The 18,120-nt window shown below is 40.7% G+C and overlaps 1 protein-coding gene across 1 annotated transcript in view; it reads right to left on the bottom strand.

The window, feature by feature from the left end:
- The window catches only part of LOC137268965 (uncharacterized), a 106,949-nt gene that overhangs the window by 84,988 nt on the left and 3,841 nt on the right, over nucleotides 1-18,120 (bottom strand). The window contains exons 2-13 of the mRNA XM_067803589.1: nucleotides 14,290-14,428; nucleotides 11,579-11,612; nucleotides 9,939-10,071; nucleotides 7,278-7,338; nucleotides 5,798-5,910; nucleotides 4,717-4,802; nucleotides 4,036-4,094; nucleotides 2,664-2,785; nucleotides 1,499-1,589; nucleotides 1,137-1,245; nucleotides 418-592; nucleotides 1-190 (exon numbers count right to left, since the gene is read on the bottom strand). Coding sequence (XP_067659690.1) covers nucleotides 1-190; nucleotides 418-592; nucleotides 1,137-1,245; nucleotides 1,499-1,589; nucleotides 2,664-2,785; nucleotides 4,036-4,094; nucleotides 4,717-4,802; nucleotides 5,798-5,910; nucleotides 7,278-7,338; nucleotides 9,939-10,071; nucleotides 11,579-11,612; nucleotides 14,290-14,428 — 1,312 coding nt within the window. The remainder of the gene's footprint in view (nucleotides 191-417; nucleotides 593-1,136; nucleotides 1,246-1,498; nucleotides 1,590-2,663; nucleotides 2,786-4,035; nucleotides 4,095-4,716; nucleotides 4,803-5,797; nucleotides 5,911-7,277; nucleotides 7,339-9,938; nucleotides 10,072-11,578; nucleotides 11,613-14,289; nucleotides 14,429-18,120) is intronic.

The following is an 18,120-nucleotide window of genomic DNA, read 5'->3' as shown; positions in this document are numbered from 1 at the left end:
CATGTAATCCAAGCCATCCTTCCAACTTGGAGACAATATCAACCGCCTCCTCTTTCCTCCCAGCGTCCAACAGTCGCCTAGCAACCGCTCCCAACGCCAACACCATCACGTGATATGTTTTGTGGTCCTGTAAAGCCTCGGGGGCCTTCTCGCGCTCAAAGCACAGGCTCTTCAGTTTTGTGATGATATTCTGTGCAAATACAAATGCAACGTAAAAAGTCCGGGATCTGCATTCAACTTGTACTGTTGCACTATTCCAGGGCTTCGTCTCACCGCTGGCACATCGAGAAGTTGTGGAACATGAGCTTGTAACCCTTATGCCTCTTTTATCTACACTTACATCTATCGGTGGTCCATCAAGGGAGACGGTGTGGAACATGAGTTTGTAACAGGTATATAAGACATATCTACACTTACATCTATCGGTGGTCTATCAAGGGAGACGATGTGGAACATGAGTCTCTTCACCAGGGCGGAGTCGGGTCTGGATCTGTTGAGGACAAGGTCTAGCAGGAGCTGTTGAGACAGGTCTGTGGTCAGACCAGCAATAGCATCAAACATGTGGTTCTGGTCCTTGAAGGTCTTGGTCAGTCTGTAAATAGACGGAATGGAAGACTGGAAACGAGAACACCACTTTTTGCAGGCATCGTTGTTGCCACGATATTTGAAAATGCATCTACCAGTGGACATGTTTGTGCAGAACGCAAGGTACAGAAAGCTAATCTAGGTACAACTAGTTAAAGTAGGATGAAGATGATCCGAGCTGATGTCACTATGATTAAATGGTATGCTATAAGATATGCATTTACACACGTTGTACATCAATATACCAGGCAGTTGATACCATTCAGCTTAAGACGTCTGCTACTTACATAAGTTGTTAAGTGGACTATTCAGAAGCGATACACGCAAGGAAGAGAGTCTTTTATGAATGTCACCTTCTTTATCATGAGGAGGACAACATATCTGAATATCTCCTTTCTGCTTCATCATACTTAGATGATAAAAGAAAAATACAGAGATTTCAAATACGAACATAGTTTGATATAAGTGTATTATATACAAACGTTTGAAAACATATGAAAAAAAAACATTTCCTGCAAAAAAAAACATTGATTTTCCATCAACATGCTCACCTCGGCTTGTCAGTCAGGTACTGTTTGGCAAGGAGAGCCATCTGTTCGTCAGGTAAGTCCCGGAGAATGGTGACAAGTTCAGTGAAGCATTTGTCCAACTTCTTCGAACCTGAAAAAATAAGAAAACAAACATTTCAAATATTCCAAATCCCCCTCCTTGTATGCTTTAGAAACTTGTATTTATATTCTGATCAATGATATGATTTTCAAAGCTGGTGTTGTAATTTTTTTTAATATCATGTGTAAATTTTTACTTATATCACCTACATGCTTCAGAATCCACTCTTTAGAACCGAATCAAATGTGTGATTACTAGTCTGTATTTATCTACAGGATTGTACCATATCTACACATATTAGTACCTTTATCTGGCTCGTTTCGCATGCAGGTGAGGTTCCCCTTCACATATTGCAGGTACTCGGTCACATTGACTGCTGCCTTCTTACGCTTCACCTTGGAAAAACGATATACAAGATGAGGACCCTGAGATCCCGTACAACTATGTCAGTTCTCAATGCATCATCCAATACCACGAGACCGTTGGCATATGACCAGATGGTGGCCACATGAATACGTGCAGACACCTAGTTGCGGGTACAGCAACGTGCAATAAACTTGGACAAAGTGCTGTGACTATGTGTCCCGATCCACCCAGCTGTGAAGTGTGTACCTCGACAGGATGAGAAAGCCACAATAAACTCGGTGCGCCTAGTGGCAGTAGGAGTTGTATACTCCTCAGGGAGTTGAGATTGATAATACGATGTGACGGTGAGATTGACATCCGATGATCGAGGGAAACAAGCAGCGACATGAGGAAGCTCTAGCTGCATGGTTACGTGCGCTATATAAATATCATACCTTGTCATATCAGTTTCCTGTCAAATCCAAGTATTCAAGTTATAATTCATCATTTTCTGTTATTTTATTGGTTTCGGTGGTCACCAACTGAAATGCGTGTTAGTGTTAGATTAACTGCGCTAAGGCTCATGAATGTAAATTATGGAACGGGATTTATATTGTTTAAATTGATTGCGTTGTTCTGACTTTTAATATAGCCCCAATATACCGATGATTCCACGCTTATAGGATTCCGTGTATAATGCAAACTTAATCGACCAATTGCCTTAGACGTCTGTGGACAGATTCTCCATGTATTTTATCATTCTCTTTTTAAATACTTTCTCATTCATTTTCATTATTAACAAGACCAAATCAGTAAACCCATCGATATAAATAATATAGTTTAAGGGCATTTGAATCAGTACATTGTTTTCAGGAAGGAACCCTGTAAACAGGTCCCTGTCTTCCTAAAGTTGAAACAAGTGTTTGATTTAACCGATGGATGTGAAAGTGACTCTGAAAAGGGAGCAAATAACAGGATGCAGATCCACTGTTTTGAAGCAGTAGATCAGGAGTGCCACTGCGTACTTGTTCATGTAAATTTCACAACAAAGACCGAGGTGTGACAGACAGGGCTTTACGGTGAGGTTTGTACAGTTACATACATTTGTTTAGCACACCAGTTACCTCTTTGATATGAATGGACGCCGAATTGATGTTTGTCTTTGGTCTCCTTGGAATACTGACAACCTTGTGCTTGCTGAGGAACACCAGCTTTCCTGAACCCTGTGCTGACATTTCGGGTAGTTCTGGAAACAGCAATCATGTATAGAAATACATATCATACAATTCTGAAAATCATGTAAATATACAGTCCCCGACGAGGTGGATCCAAGACATTGTGTATTTAACTCCATTCGAGGTTGCACCTTTCTAGAAAAAAGATGGTTGCACAGCATTTAGAAAAACGGAGGTTCCCGAAAAACTCAATAGACATGGAAATAATTTACGCATAATAGTCAGAAATAAATCAGTAAATTCTCATTTTGTTCATTAAGGTTATTGATGTGTAACAGTATGATTACAACTTGTTCGTAATAAACTGACGAGCCAAAGAAAGTACACAGATGTAGTTGTTACTGCAATGCCCAATATGCGTTCTAACTAGTAAATTTCTTGAAGAACATTGATTGTGTAGAACGCGACCGTCATGTTTCTTTTGTCAAAATGCAACCAAAAACATCTGAACATGTTTGCATGAAGCTTCACAAATTGTGATTATTCTGCCATGCATGAACAATTTTTTTACAGAGGGTACAAAACATGTTTGTCGTGAAGACTGAATAATCACTTGACAAACATTTCACGAGAAACTTCCAATATTGACGTCGGCGCCACAGGAATGTCACAAATGGGTACTTACTAGAGCCATACTGGAAGGACATTGCGATGCACAAGACAAACCATAATTCGGCTGTTTAAATGTGTCAGTGTGACAGGCCAGACATGTGATTGACCCAGAAGCGGACGTCCCAGAGTCACAACACCCCATGAGAGTCGCTATCCGCGGGTTACTTTCCTACGCAATCGGATGCTGACGGTGACGTCATCAGCTGCAAGATCATTGGGTCATCGCGTGAACGGATTCACGGTGACCAGACGACTTCGTGCAACTGGCGTATGAGCCAATCGATCGCTGTGAGGAATGACCTTGACCTTCCAGCATCGTTGTACCGTCTGCAGTGGTCGCCACTACGTCACTGTTTATTGTTACAATGTCATTCTGCTGATAGAACACGTCTATTGCCGTGCGTTTCAGCATACATGTATATTTTCCATTTCATCAAAAGGTTTTGCTATTTATATCTTATTGGAAAAAAACACAGCCTGTGTACTTTCTTTTGCTCGTCAGTTTATATCAGGACGCGTGTTTGGCTTCACTGAATCATTTGATAAAAAATCATAAATCATTCTAGGAAATTCGCAGTAGCATCTATAAATGTGTTCACCCCTGCTAATAACCGCAACGGTCTGCCCTAACTAGATACAAACTGCTCACCTATTTCTGTGAAGTTGTTTACCGCCTTGACAGGACGACTGTTTTCATGCGGGTCATATCTAGTGAATGTCAGGAAATAAAATAGTTATCGACACACACTGATACATATCGAGCCAGTGCAATCATTGTGACTGTGAGTTCACTCATTTGTATTCTCAACTAGAGGGACATGTCCAAGAATATCAGGATCACATTCCCAAAAGGATAATTCTAATCACATTAGTTTGGGTGGCCTAGCGGTAAAGCGTTCGAAGACCCGGGTTTTATTCCCACACGGTTACAATGTCTGAAGCCCATTTCTGATGTCCTCTCCCATGATATTGAACACTGAAGTGGGGTAAAACTAACTCCCACTTACTATAAACACATTAGAATCAATGACTCGTGTCACTATCTAAAATTAATCTGAAACGAGGGGAAACTGTTTTGAGAGCAAAGTTGCACAGAGCACACTAAATTTCAATGTTTGAGTATGATGGTGGTTATTTCATTATGAACGATGCTCAGAAATTAAAACATAACACAGTGTTGACTTAGAAACATCACCATTTCGACATCGAAAACCGGGGCCTGTAGTGACTGACTTGGTAAACCCTGCCAAACAAATGAGTGTGATATAGTAAAGACGATCACATCAACAGTAAAATATGTTTTCAATTATTAAACATTCAACATTCTCACCCTTCTGCAGTCTTATGTATTACCCGGAACTTCTCCTTCACGTGAATGGTGTGCATTGTTCCAAGGGCAGTGTCGTAATAGAGCGTCTGAAACCACACCCACGTTATATCGGAATATAGTCAAATAGTCACCACTCTGAAACATTCCTCTTACTGTATCTTAGCATCACTGCATAATATGATGCGGTATAGTTTCGATCTGACAAACATTCGTTGTGGTTGAGGCGCACCTAAAATGCCAAATATTGTCTACAGTACAAACTCCGCCTCAGCGATTAGCACCTTTCGACATCTCCCTGGATAGACAGCTAAGGTTACGAAAGCTTAGGACTATTCCTTATTACAAGTTCTGTTATATTCTTGGGATTTATCACATACTAGTACTGTAGATGCAAACGAATCGAAACGAGATTTATGTTTGTTTTGTTAGCATGCTGTGTAATGACACACTCATCAATATGCTAGCTATATGACGGCAGTCAGGACCAGGCAGTGCAGTGATTGATATTATAGGTATTTGTCTGCGCATTTGGAATATGACGACATACATGGAAGAAGTCAGCCAGCCTGATAGCCCGATGCCCTTCGTCACTTCTTATGACAAACATGGCTGGCTGAATACACTTTCACGTGTACTTATGGTTTATGGACATATTATTTAGCGAAATTAGCGAATTAGCGAAATTTGTGATCGATTAATTAGTACAGTAGTTTACCGTATTTAACTCACTCCACAAAGAATTGCATAACAATTAATTATAACAGCAAAGCATCCATATGTACGTATACATATCCACCGATAGGTCAATGTTGGTAAAAACACGGATGGGTCGTTATAATCTGGATCAGTCTGAACAGGTGTCTGAGTCGAAATCTGATTCTCAGTCTTAATCTGTCTGAAGCTAATACTCATCCCGAATTTTCTGCTTTCGTTCATAATTGTTTTGAATCCTTTACACAGATTATATATTACAGCAATACCACCACCGTAGGGTGCCATACGCCATTTCAGAGCTTTTTTGGAATGTTTGCCAAGTCAACTTAATATTCTTCATGGACAGCGTAGAAAGAGTGCGGTCTACCTTGGTATAATCCGATGTCGCGTGCTTGACGGGGTGGTGACCCGGATGTCTCGTCTTGGTGAACACGTGACCTGCGTGAGTTGGCCGCACAGAGTAGGTGGCGTTGTGAGGACCTGGAGTAGGATTACTATACATTTAAGAAATGAAACAGATGATTTCAACAATTAAAGAAAGGAAACGAATCTCCAAGACAACCAATGTATGGAGACTGAATTCCTGCCAAACAGGTATCTAACCTTGAGTGAATGCCTGCCTTGTATGTGTGTCTACCCGTCCTTGACAAGCAACCAATACTTGTTAACCAAGCCACCCATAAGAAACATCACATCCACATCCTCCAGCACATCCACAGACTCGGACCAATCCTGGGTCAACAATCCACGTCTTTCTCATGAATACATTCCGAATCCCATCATAACCACGGCCCTCAACCCATGCAGTGGTTAACAGCTATCCACGGACGGCAATCCATCCAGTGTTTGCAGTTGTACAGTAATTGACCATCAAGGCCTGATGCTATCTACAGGCCTTAAGATCTGCACCCCCTAAATGAAATCTGCAGGCCCAATGAAAACAAAATAGACACAGTTTCACACTGTTTCTGCAAAATCAATCGAAGCCTATGGCACAAAGAGGAGTTTGTATTTGTCAGACTGGTGTAGACAATCCTGCACCAAAGCGTTGAAACACCAAGAATTGAAACTGTAGGTTATCGGAACATGATAGATTATGAATGATTCTGAACCCAAGTCGTCAACATTAACCCTGGCACCCAAGTTGTCAATACTAACCCTGACACCCACGTTGTCAGCTCTATACCTGACACCCAAGCTGTCAATACTAACCCTGACACCCAAGTTCTCAATACTAACCCTGACACCCAGGTTGTCAGCACTAACCCTGACACCTATTTCTCAGTACTAATCCTGACATCATAGTTCTCAGTACTAATCCTGACACCATAGTTGTCAATACTAACCCTGACACCCAAGTTCTCAATACTAATCCTGACACCCAAGTTGTCAACACTAAATCTTTCACTTACCTTTTCAATACTAATCCTGACATACAAGTTGTCAACACTCACCCTGACACCCAAGCTGTCAATACTAACCCTGACACCCAAGTTCTCAGTACTAATCCTGACACCACAGTTCTCAGTAGTAATCCTGACACCATAGTTGTCAATACTAACAATGACACAAAGTCGTCAATACTAACCCTGACACCCAGGTTGTCAATACTAAGCCTGACACCATGTTTGTCAATACTAACCCTGACACCCAAGTCGTCAATACTAACCCTGACACAATGGTTGCCAATACTAACCCTGACACCCAAGTTCTCAATACTAACCCTGACACCCAAGTTCAAATTACTAACCCCGATACCTAAGTTGTCAATACTATCCCTGACACCCAAGTTGATATTACTAACACCCAGTGCCTCCCCGGTCCCAGACCCTACTACCGAACCTTACCCTCATGCCCAGTCTCTCTCACGTGATAACCCCAGCCGTCGTCAGTTGCAAAGACATCACCCTGAAAAGACAAACAAAGACATTTTGGATCCAGATGAATGTAGTGTTAATCAGTACAGTATCAACTGAATGTAAACATCACGTTTAGTCAATGGGCAACAATAGCACAGATTGCACGTCGGGAAACGATAATACACTTGTAGTTATGTGTAACCTTACATCTTCCTGATACTTGTCTAGTCGAGTCATAGGAAGGAAACTCTTGGAATTGCTGTTCCGGAAACAGCAAAGGTCTATTTAGATACATGCAATTAGGTAAAACTTGAATGACTGAACATTGGTTAAATATTGACCACAGCTATTGTTAGTGTAGCGTGGAAGGAGACGATCAATACTTGAACACTCGTAATTGTGTTGTGAATTTCTGGAGCAGGATTATGGTTCTGACAGACCAGGATTCGATATCGCTGTTACACTGGGATTCAAGTTAATGCTCAGAGGATCCTGAAATGTATAAGGGACGTAACCCTGCAACTGAGATAAGTTTGATCCACAAACTGTACATAGATAGGCTCAATATTTGTCATTTCCAAGTGGCGTGTGTGTGATTTCTAGCATCAGTCCATGGGTGCATAACACCGACCTTTCCCACGGTAATGCTACAAACTGAGCTATTCAGTGTTAATGTATTTGTTTCTGAGTTGATAAGAAATCCACATACAGGAAGCGGCAAAGTTTGTAAGTTTCACTAACGTCAGCATCATGATGAAGATCACTGTGTTGTCTGGTCCAGACTCGGTTAATTGCAGCTGGGATACTGCCGAGTGCGGCATAACACAACAACTCAATCAAACCAGATGGACAGTGGATAAAGCGGTTGCATAGGTTGTTATAGCAATTGTTATAGCAATTACTGCGAATATCAATGCCAATACCAAGACCGGACCAATACCAATACCGGACCAATACCAATACCGGACCAATACCAATACCGGACCAATATCAATCCCGGACCAATACCAATACCGGCCCAATATCAATCCCGGACCAATACCAATACCGGACCAATACCAATACCGGACCAATATCAATCCCGGACCTATACCAATACCGGACCAATATTAATACCAAGACCGTCACCCTGTATCGTGAATATTGCGCCACACAACGGCTGACCAGACACCAGTACACACACATGTATTGTATTATGGAGTACTAAAGTATGCACGACATGCACAGTCAGAGGCGGGAGAAAAGTTTCAACACATAAACATATATATTCATAAATATATAATTCACTTATTGTACAACTGTAATCAGCACGTCTAATCTTATTTTTTAATGATATGCATAAAAGATCTCTTTGCAGGTCGTCTATTGTGTGGAGTTTACCACGGCGGGGAACGCCCAACCCTCATGCATACATAATTCTTACATGACTGGTGGGGTCAGATTGTATTATTAGAACAGGCTACACGCTGTCGCAGGTTCCCCGAGAAAACACTACCCAAGTGACGGACTAGGAAGTACATAGCTGACCTACGCTAAAGGGCAGAGCAAATACAAGGGTGCTACAGATTGCATACGGATACAAGCGCTTGTATTTCACAAGTGCCTTACACTTGAAATTGCTTTTGTGTGTATCCAATAGAATAGGAGTTTGAATTGTTTCCCAGCATACTAATGGGTGTCATGAGGGTCAGGTGAAACGTTGAATTGCGTGACAGAAACAACGCAGGAATAACACTTTTTAATGTCACTTTATTAGGAAAGTGCAGGTATGTAAACCTGCCATTTGAAGCTATAAACCTTTGGCCTTGGGGTATGCGTAACTCGAAAATAAGCAAAATGTGGGGAAGTAATATTTGTTGTTATCAAATGAGTAGAAATCAAATAAAGTAAAAATCAAAACACTGTACCAGTTTTAAAGAATACGGAAGTGAGTAGTTTGAAGAAGAGAGAAAGTGTTTGCAAACCATGATCGTAATTGGGAAAAAATGGGATTCCAGAGATTCCTCTAGGACGCCAAACCTAGCAGATGTTCGAGAGAAAGACAGCGTTTTGAACCTCTGAACCTCCCATGACCTCGCGCTGTATAGCAGCAGCGGTGAACTAAACAGGTTAAGTCATACTTCGTTAAGCCGATATATCGTTTAAGTCGATGAGGATTATTCAGTGACGAGACTTAAAGATATAGCGGGAATCGTACATTGGACTAGCAAATATTTCATGACCTCGTGAGAATTACTCGGACATGTGTATGTCTTGAACTACTGGTAACTTGATGTATTACCCACAGTAACATATATATGTCTGGCCAACAGAGACCCACTAAACACAGTATTATCAATATTACTACTTATATGGTAGCAGTACATAGTAAGGGGAATCACTCTCATCTAACTTCCTGGTGAAGGTCTTTTGTTCACAGCACCAGCCACTGTTAGCATCCAAGCTTCTGTTAAAGCTTTCTAACACAAACCTCGACCTTCTACCTTCATTATGCCCATCACGGTTTGTCGGGATTAACGCTGTTTAGTTGTAGACTTCTATTGATTATCTATGGAACTATAAGCATTGAGAATGCTGTCTACGAGACGGTTCAACACTGGGAGACTAAGAAGTCTGGTTAACTGATAACCCCAAGGAATCCTTCATTACCTCAGTGGCCTTGTGTAGACGAGACGCAAACATGGCGGCGGCTCCTTTCTTCATGGCAACAGCTTCATCGTCGTCGTCGGGAGGGTGGTAGACGTGGAGAATCTCGCCACGGGGCGTGATCACAAACGAGAACCTGCGAGATACATAATGAACGTCGACATGTAGAATTTAGACTAAATGTTCAAGCAGGCATCATGAAGACTTTTGGGTGATGCTAAAACATACTTTGGGTTGTTCATATTTGCTCTGTTATTAATACTTGATAGTGATTCATTAACACATACTCTGTCATCGTATGGCAAGGTATAAAGTACTGGAATATTTGATGCAGACTCAAATGTTTACAGACTAGCTATATGATTACAAACCAGCCATATGTTTACAGACCAGCCATATGTTTACAGACCAGCCATATGTTTACAGACCAGCTATATGTTTACAGACCAGCTATATGTTTACAGACCAGCCATATGTTTACAGACCAGCCATATGTTTACAGACCAGCTATATGTTTACAGACCAGCCATATGTTTACAGACCAGCCATATGTTTACAGACCAGCCATATGTTTACAGACCAGCTATATGTTTACAGACCAGCCATATGTTTACAGACCAGCTATATGTTTACAGACCAGCCATATGTTTACAGACCAGCTATATGTTTACAGACCAGCCATATGTTTACAGACCAGCTATATGTTTACAGACCAGCCATATGTTTACAGACCAGCTATATGTTTACAGACCAGCTATATGTTTACAGACCAGCCATATGTTTACAGCTATGACACTGCTGACACACATACTCATGATATCGTCAGAATTGTAAGATCGACTCTTTCAGCGGAGATTCCTTCTGGACATGAAAAGGGTTTTGTTGCTTTTAGTCACTGTCACGCTTCACATACGATAGTACTTCCAATGTGAGTCCCTATACTTTACCATATACCCTTGTATACTTGGAAAATAATACAGGGTGCAATACGGATGACATAGTCAAATTCCGTATTGTACCCAAGATTACTGAACCCCTGCCACTTCTACTGTCCCCAAAACACATTAAGACAGATTAATGCAAGTCAAGGAGGTATATGATACACAAGAACGTCATACTATAGTTTGGCATGAAACTCATGTCGACCCGGTTTTGTTTGTAAATAAGTCTTCATTCAATGATCCAATCGATCTCAAACTTTGCAAGTGGACGTTTTGTGAGACAACCTAATGGCATTGTAAATCACAGGAACGCCGCCGTGTTTACCACTCACACGGACTTGTCATACCGTTGTCTTCTGCAAAGTCAGTTTATACAGTACCAGGTAAATTTTATAATGTAAACCTATACCCAACCGTGTCAAAACGTTCCTAGGTTCAACATTACAACAGCAAATTAGCAGCTTTTCAGAATGAAAACGTTACCAGGATGAAGCACCACCTACTTAAGATTCAAAACACTAATGCGATGTCCACACAAAGAACATCTCCATCGAATAACCATTCTTTTGTTTTATTTTCAGCGATCATCAAACATGGGTAATCAGGCTTGTCTGGCGTTGTATATCTAATGTCCATTCAGTCATCCCCTTAGACGAATATGGGACATGTAAATGTATACTCTCTTTTCGTTTTGACAGTTACCATTTCGAGAAGTCCAAATGATGGCCAATGGTCTCTGAAAAATAACAAGAAAATACACTTTACAAAAGGTATGGCATTAAAATATTAAAGCTTGCACACCACGCCTAACATGACAAGAGCGACAATATATCCTCAATGAGGAGATGGGACTTGATGGCATATGTAATAGCAAGACTTTCTACTCTTCTATGGGCTATAGTTTTATCATGTGTCCCTGCAAACAATAGCTGTGAAATATATCACATATCTTGCTCTTAAGAAAGAAATATTGTTTGGCCCTGTTACAAACGCAGACAATGAAATTTGTCTTAAGTTTCTTCTTTGTCAGTTAGTGAAAGGCATTTTGATTAGAAACTGTTGAGAAAGATAATAACAGGCGTGTTTGTGCGTCAATAGTGAGCCTAACATCAAGGGTCCTTCATCATTCAGCTCTCTTTGGAGGTTATACAAGAGCCATTGTGCAGTCAGATTGTGATGTGTAACGTTCCGCAGATTTGCTGGAGCTTGACTTTAAATGTTTTGCGAAAACGAAGACGTAAACAATGCCCCGTGTATTGTAATATCCAGACACGAGACACAATATATGTCTTGAATTGTTCTTAAATTGAAAAACGGGATTTAACAGCTGTATACTACCGTGAAGCCGTCATTAATTACAAAATCACCAGCGTCAACAGTTATCTTCGTATTGTTGAATTCAATGACAAATATTTTAATGTTATACACGCCTGTGACATAGTGACCAGGTATTGATGGGTGATGGAGGAATGCAGTAGATAACACACGTGATTGACGATGCATTCCTTGGTGGTGGGGAATATGTGGTGTATACAACCCATGGCATTCTATGACTATATTTATGGGTAATGGAAGATTACAGTGTATTAAAAAAGCATATTGAGGCTGTATTAATGGATAAGGGAGGATTATAATGTACAGTGGAATCTGTCAAAACCGGCATCTGTCCAATCCGTCAAGGTGCCAACATCAGCATAAAATCTCAGTCCTTTCAGTGGTTTGAACATTTATCATCAGCTCTACAATCTGGCACGTTGTCATAAACTGGATTATTTCCTCAGTCCCGAGACCCGTGAAGGTTTCGGGAAGAATAGGCCTTCAGCAACCCATGCTTGCCATAAAAGGTGACTTGGTTGACACATGTCATCGGTTCCCAATTGCGCAGATCGATGCTCATGTTGGTGATCACTGGATTGTCTGGTCCAGGCTTGATTATTTACAGACCGTCGCCATATAGCTGGAATATTGCTAAGTGCGACGTAAAAATAACCTCACTCACTCACGCTTCAGTCCCGAATAGTGCCGGTTTAGACAGCTTCCATTGTATATGCATACAGGCCATTATGTCCTCAATGTATGTAAGGTTTACTTAGGCCGTAAAAAGGATTTGAGACACTTTACAACTGGAGAGGAGGAAACATGTAGTTCACTTTTGTGATTGTATACCACATACCACGAGTCTAATATATTCTACTTGACAGGATTCGTATTTCAACCGACGGACGTAGACATGTTAAAGTGTTCACTGAAGTATTGAAGTTTTATGGGTATCCATGTGGAAAACTCCTGAACTATTTCAGTGAGAGTATTCACAGGTACGTGTACGTTTCTAATGACTGATGTGCAATCTACATAACAGGGCACCTGCATGAAGTGTTACCCTTCGCCATACACAGATGATAATCACGTCGGTGTCATTCCGGGACAAGCCCAGTGGTGAGTCATGTGTTCTGTGTGTAACACAGTTGACACCTGTAACCACTAAATGTTCACTTTGGAGAAACCTTTGTGACTGTCACTTTCGCCTCTGTTTCATACACTTACGATGCATGGAAAGGAATATTATTAAGGAGGCGTTCCTTGACGAATTGTATATAAGGTCATATTTTATGTGTTTGTTTACTTATAGTGATGTAGTATTCTTGAAGGCTGTGGGACACATGAAGATCTAGAACTGGTCTCCAACAACCCGACTGACGAGATTGGATGGTCAGACTCATTGATTTTGTTGACACATGTCATCGTATCCCAGTTCCTTGGATGGATGTTCATGCTGGTGATCACTGGATTGTCTGGTCCAGACTCGATTATTTACAGACTAAGGAGAGTGAGATGGGGTAGGGTGTTGAAGTGGAAGGAATGTTGGCGTTGGGTGTAGTGAGAACAAGATGCACAAGTGGGAACTGGTTAGAATTAAACATTGCACGTCAAAGTATCACACGACATGTAAAGGAGCACACTGTGCCCTGTACAGTGTCGTATTGTATGTTGTGCAGACATATTCTAAGGCGACAAAACAGCCCTAGACTTCCGCAACACTATCTAGGTTTGACTGTATAGGTCTTCCCCCCGTTTAACCGTTCTTGTGTAGCAGCTGTAGCAGGAATGTATATAGTTATAGTTGGAATAGCCGAATTAACGCCCTGTGAGCATTTTTGAGTCAAACGCTGCGAAGTAGTGGCAGTGGTGATAATGAGATAAACTAGTTTTGCGTCAATAAAAATAGTGTTGATAACAGTAGTAGTAGTAGTAGTAGTAGTAGTAGTAGTAGTAGTAGTAGTAGTAGTAGTAGTAGTAGTAGTAGTAGTAGTAGTAGTAGTAGTAGTAGTAGTAGTAGTAGTAGTAGTAGTAGTAGTAGTAGTAGTAGTAGTAGTAGTAAGATTACGAGTTGTAAGAGTAGAAGTGATAGTTACGTTCTGACTGTTTGGTCTTCAGCTGCAGAGCATACATCTTCACGAAGATCTCTTGTCCTTTGCTGCTGTCGCCGACGCCGACGCCGACGCCGACGCCGACGCCGACGCCGACGTTGTCACCAACGTTGATGTAGCCGACCTGAATCAAAGACGTACATAATGACGGAGTACTAAATTTAATATGACACAAGATGATGTCATTGGCTGTTTATAGTCGGTATGTGGAGGATGTTCTAGATGGGAAGTAACAGTAACAGAATGATGTCCGATGCAGTTACGAATTGTGACGTGTACCGTATGTTCCTGTGTATTTTCCGGTGTATAATTGACTTATTTGTGACATGTGCAATAGGCGAGGCAGGATATATTTAACTTTTCGAGAACACCTATTATTATCATTATTTGATATACTCAGAGCAGTAAAATAAAGTAATAAAATCAACTTTTCACTTGTCAGGGTTTCATTTTTTGTCATGCTTTTTAATGTTTGAACTGACAAGCTCTTTTGGGACTCTTTTGAAGCTGTGCTATATGTCTGACAACAATAACCATAGAGAAACAGTGGCTGGTGAGCATAAATAAAATATTTGTGTCTCTATAATCAGCCTAATTAGTTTTAAAATGTCACACTTGGCCACTATTTTCATTTATAGTCTATCCAGTTCACGGCCTCTCAGAACGCTATGTTCAACATTTACTATTTTATCTGTTCATATCTTTATGAAGTCCTCAGCCCGGGATTGTGTCCATAAACAACAAAATAAAGTGAAACCAGATATATCCTACTGACTGAGCATCTAGTTGTCTGTGCCAAAGGAAATGATGTTAAATTCACAACATTTCCTTTTTCATCAAGTTCAAAATTCAGACAAACGAAAACGAATTTTAAAAGAACACTACTTCGAATTCATAGATAATGAAGCTTTGAAAGAGTCACTTTAGAACTTTGTTCCTACTGTGACGCCATATTGTATATGTGATGACGTCATACTGTAAATGCTACAATCTCCCTACATTTTGTGTGTGTGTGCGCGCGCGCACGCACACACACTCACACACACACATATACACACATATACACACACACATATACACACACACGCACACGATACCATGGGTGTAACAACACGACAAACGATGCCGTTAACACATGCGGATAAACAACAGTGACATACGTTACATAAAGTAAAATGTCCAAGTTTAGAGTTCCTTTGGGTTTTATTTCAGTGACATCCAGATGTAACTCTGGGACATGGGGCATATGAATGTTTCTGGCATATGATATGGCACACCAGTGAGTGATTGTAAAGTCAGTATATGGTATTCGGTCGTAAATATCACCCATCGCAAGTAGACTCAAACAAGGTACGTATGATACAATTGTTTCAAGACACAAGAGCTAATAGCTACAGTTGACGTTTCCTCCAATACTTCAGAGGAAGTAATCTGCATCACTTCCTGTCCAAAAGCAGTTTAGGTCTAAAATCCACATCACTTCCTGTACAAAAGCAGTTTAGGTCTAAAAGCTGCATCACGTCTTGTCCAAAAGCAGTGTAGGTCTAAAATCTGCATAACGTCTTGTCTAAAAGCAGTTTAGATCTAAAATCTGCATCACTTCTTGTCCAAAAGCAGTTTAGATCTAAAATCTGCATAACTTCTTGTCCAAAAGCAGTTTAGATCTAAAATCTGCATCACTTCCTTTCCAATAGCAGTCTAGGTCTAAAGTCTGTATCACTTCCTGTTTCAGTACGTCTGCATTACATCCTGTGACAAAAGCACTTCACGTCTTAGATCTGCAGTACCTCCTGTGACAGAGGCAATTCATACCAAAGACCTACATTACATCCTGTGACAAAAGTAGTACATTTCTAAGATTTACATTACGTCCTGTGACAAAAACAGTTTACATCGAGGACCCAAAGTTGTGCTCAAATTATCCTACTCATCGTTTTCAAATGGCCTCACACGGCCTCTTAATTCATATACACGATAGTTACGCAAACAATACCACGGATCATATCGCATGTTCCTGATCACTAGTGTCATGAAAATGATTAGTCTTTAAAATAAATATATTTCTCAACTGATTTTAGAGGTCAAGTCATATTTTTGCCAAAGAGGATTAATTTTATGATTTTTAAGGTCGACATTTGATATCGTCATGATCATGAAAATGATACCCCATAAGAAATCACCTTTCTTAATGGGAAATTGTAGGCTACTGGCCAGCTCGAATGACAACTGCAGGTTTGTCCAAGGATACTTCTAGATCAGACATGTGCTGTAGACAGAAGAAAATTGCGTGATTATTACGCTTTACCTGGCTCTCTGAATAAATTGAGAGATTGATTTCAGCGTTAGTATTCTGTAGCATCAAGAAAGAGCTTGTTGCACTCCTCAGCGTGACGGCAATATCAGTCCTAAATCTAATTACACTCTTGATTACACAATGACATGTTCTTGTACATAATTTTCACGGGATTACACATCTTAAGGGTTGATACACCTAGTTTCAAGTGATACTGTTGCCATATTTGAAGATGTAGATTTAACTGTAGGTGTAGGTCAAGGGGTACGTGTTGTTGCAGAGGTTTAGTTGGGCCTACGCGTAGTTCATGTGATGTAGATATAGATAAAGGTGTAGGCGTAGATGAAGGCTTAGCCACGTGATGTGGGAACAGATGAAAGTGTATGTTTAGATGTTGGTACATATGTTATATTGATCAAGGTGTAGGAGTGGATTTGGATGGTATGTACATAGATGTGTAGATGGAGAATAAGGATTAGACATAGATGTAGGTGCAGCTTCGTGGGTGTAGGCATAGATGAAGGTGTGTATGTACATACATATATAGATGTAGATATGGGTCGGACATAGATGTAGGTGCAGCTTTGTGGGTGTAGGCATAGATGAAGGTGTATATGTACATACATATATAGATGTAGATATGGGTCGGACATAGATGTAGGTACAGCTTCGTGGATGTAGGCATAGATGAAGGTGTATATGTACATACATATATAGATGTAGATATGGGTCGGACATAGATGTAGGTGCAGCTTTGTGGGTGTAGGCATAGATGAAGGTGTATATGTACATACATATATAGATGTAGATATGGGTCGGACATAGATGTAGGTACAGCTTCGTGGGTGTAGGCATAGATGAAGGTGTATATGTACATACATATATAGATGTAGATATGGGTCGGACATAGATGTAGGTGCAGCTTCGTGGGTGTAGGCATAGATGAAGGTGTGTATGTACATACATATATAGATGTAGATATGGGTCGGACATAGATGTAGGTGCAGCTTTGTGGGTGTAGGCATAGATGAAGGTGTATATGTACATACATATATAGATGTAGATATGGGTCGGACATAGATGTAGGTACAGCTTCGTGGATGTAGGCATGGACGCAGCTGTATATGTACATAGATTAGGGCTCGGCGCAGGTGTAGGTTATCAAGGAGTGGAGTTTTGTGTAGATGTGGATAGATGGGAAGGCGTTGATGAAGGTGTAGTATTGCCGATGTAGGTATAGTTGACGGTGTACGTGTACATATATGGGTAGATGCCTGTGCAGATTTGGGAATAGGTATAAGATATTTTGTCTTGATTGTGCAACGAACAAGGTAACATTGGGCCTTGTCTTCCTGTCAACAGGGGCGGTTGGGTAGCCTTGCAGTTGAAACGTTCGCTAATCATATCGAACTCCCGGTTTGATTCCCCACATGAGTACTACATGTTAAGCCTCTTTATGATGTCATTCGCCGCAATATTGCTGAAATACATGCATTGCTAAAGCGGTGTAAAACTAATACTTA

The sequence above is a fragment of the Haliotis asinina genome, chromosome 16 (genome assembly GCF_037392515.1).
Source record: "Haliotis asinina isolate JCU_RB_2024 chromosome 16, JCU_Hal_asi_v2, whole genome shotgun sequence".
Classification (NCBI taxonomy): Eukaryota; Metazoa; Mollusca; class Gastropoda; order Lepetellida; family Haliotidae; genus Haliotis; species Haliotis asinina.
Note: the sequence above shows the minus strand (reverse complement) of the source record. Positions and strands in the feature narration are given on the sequence as shown.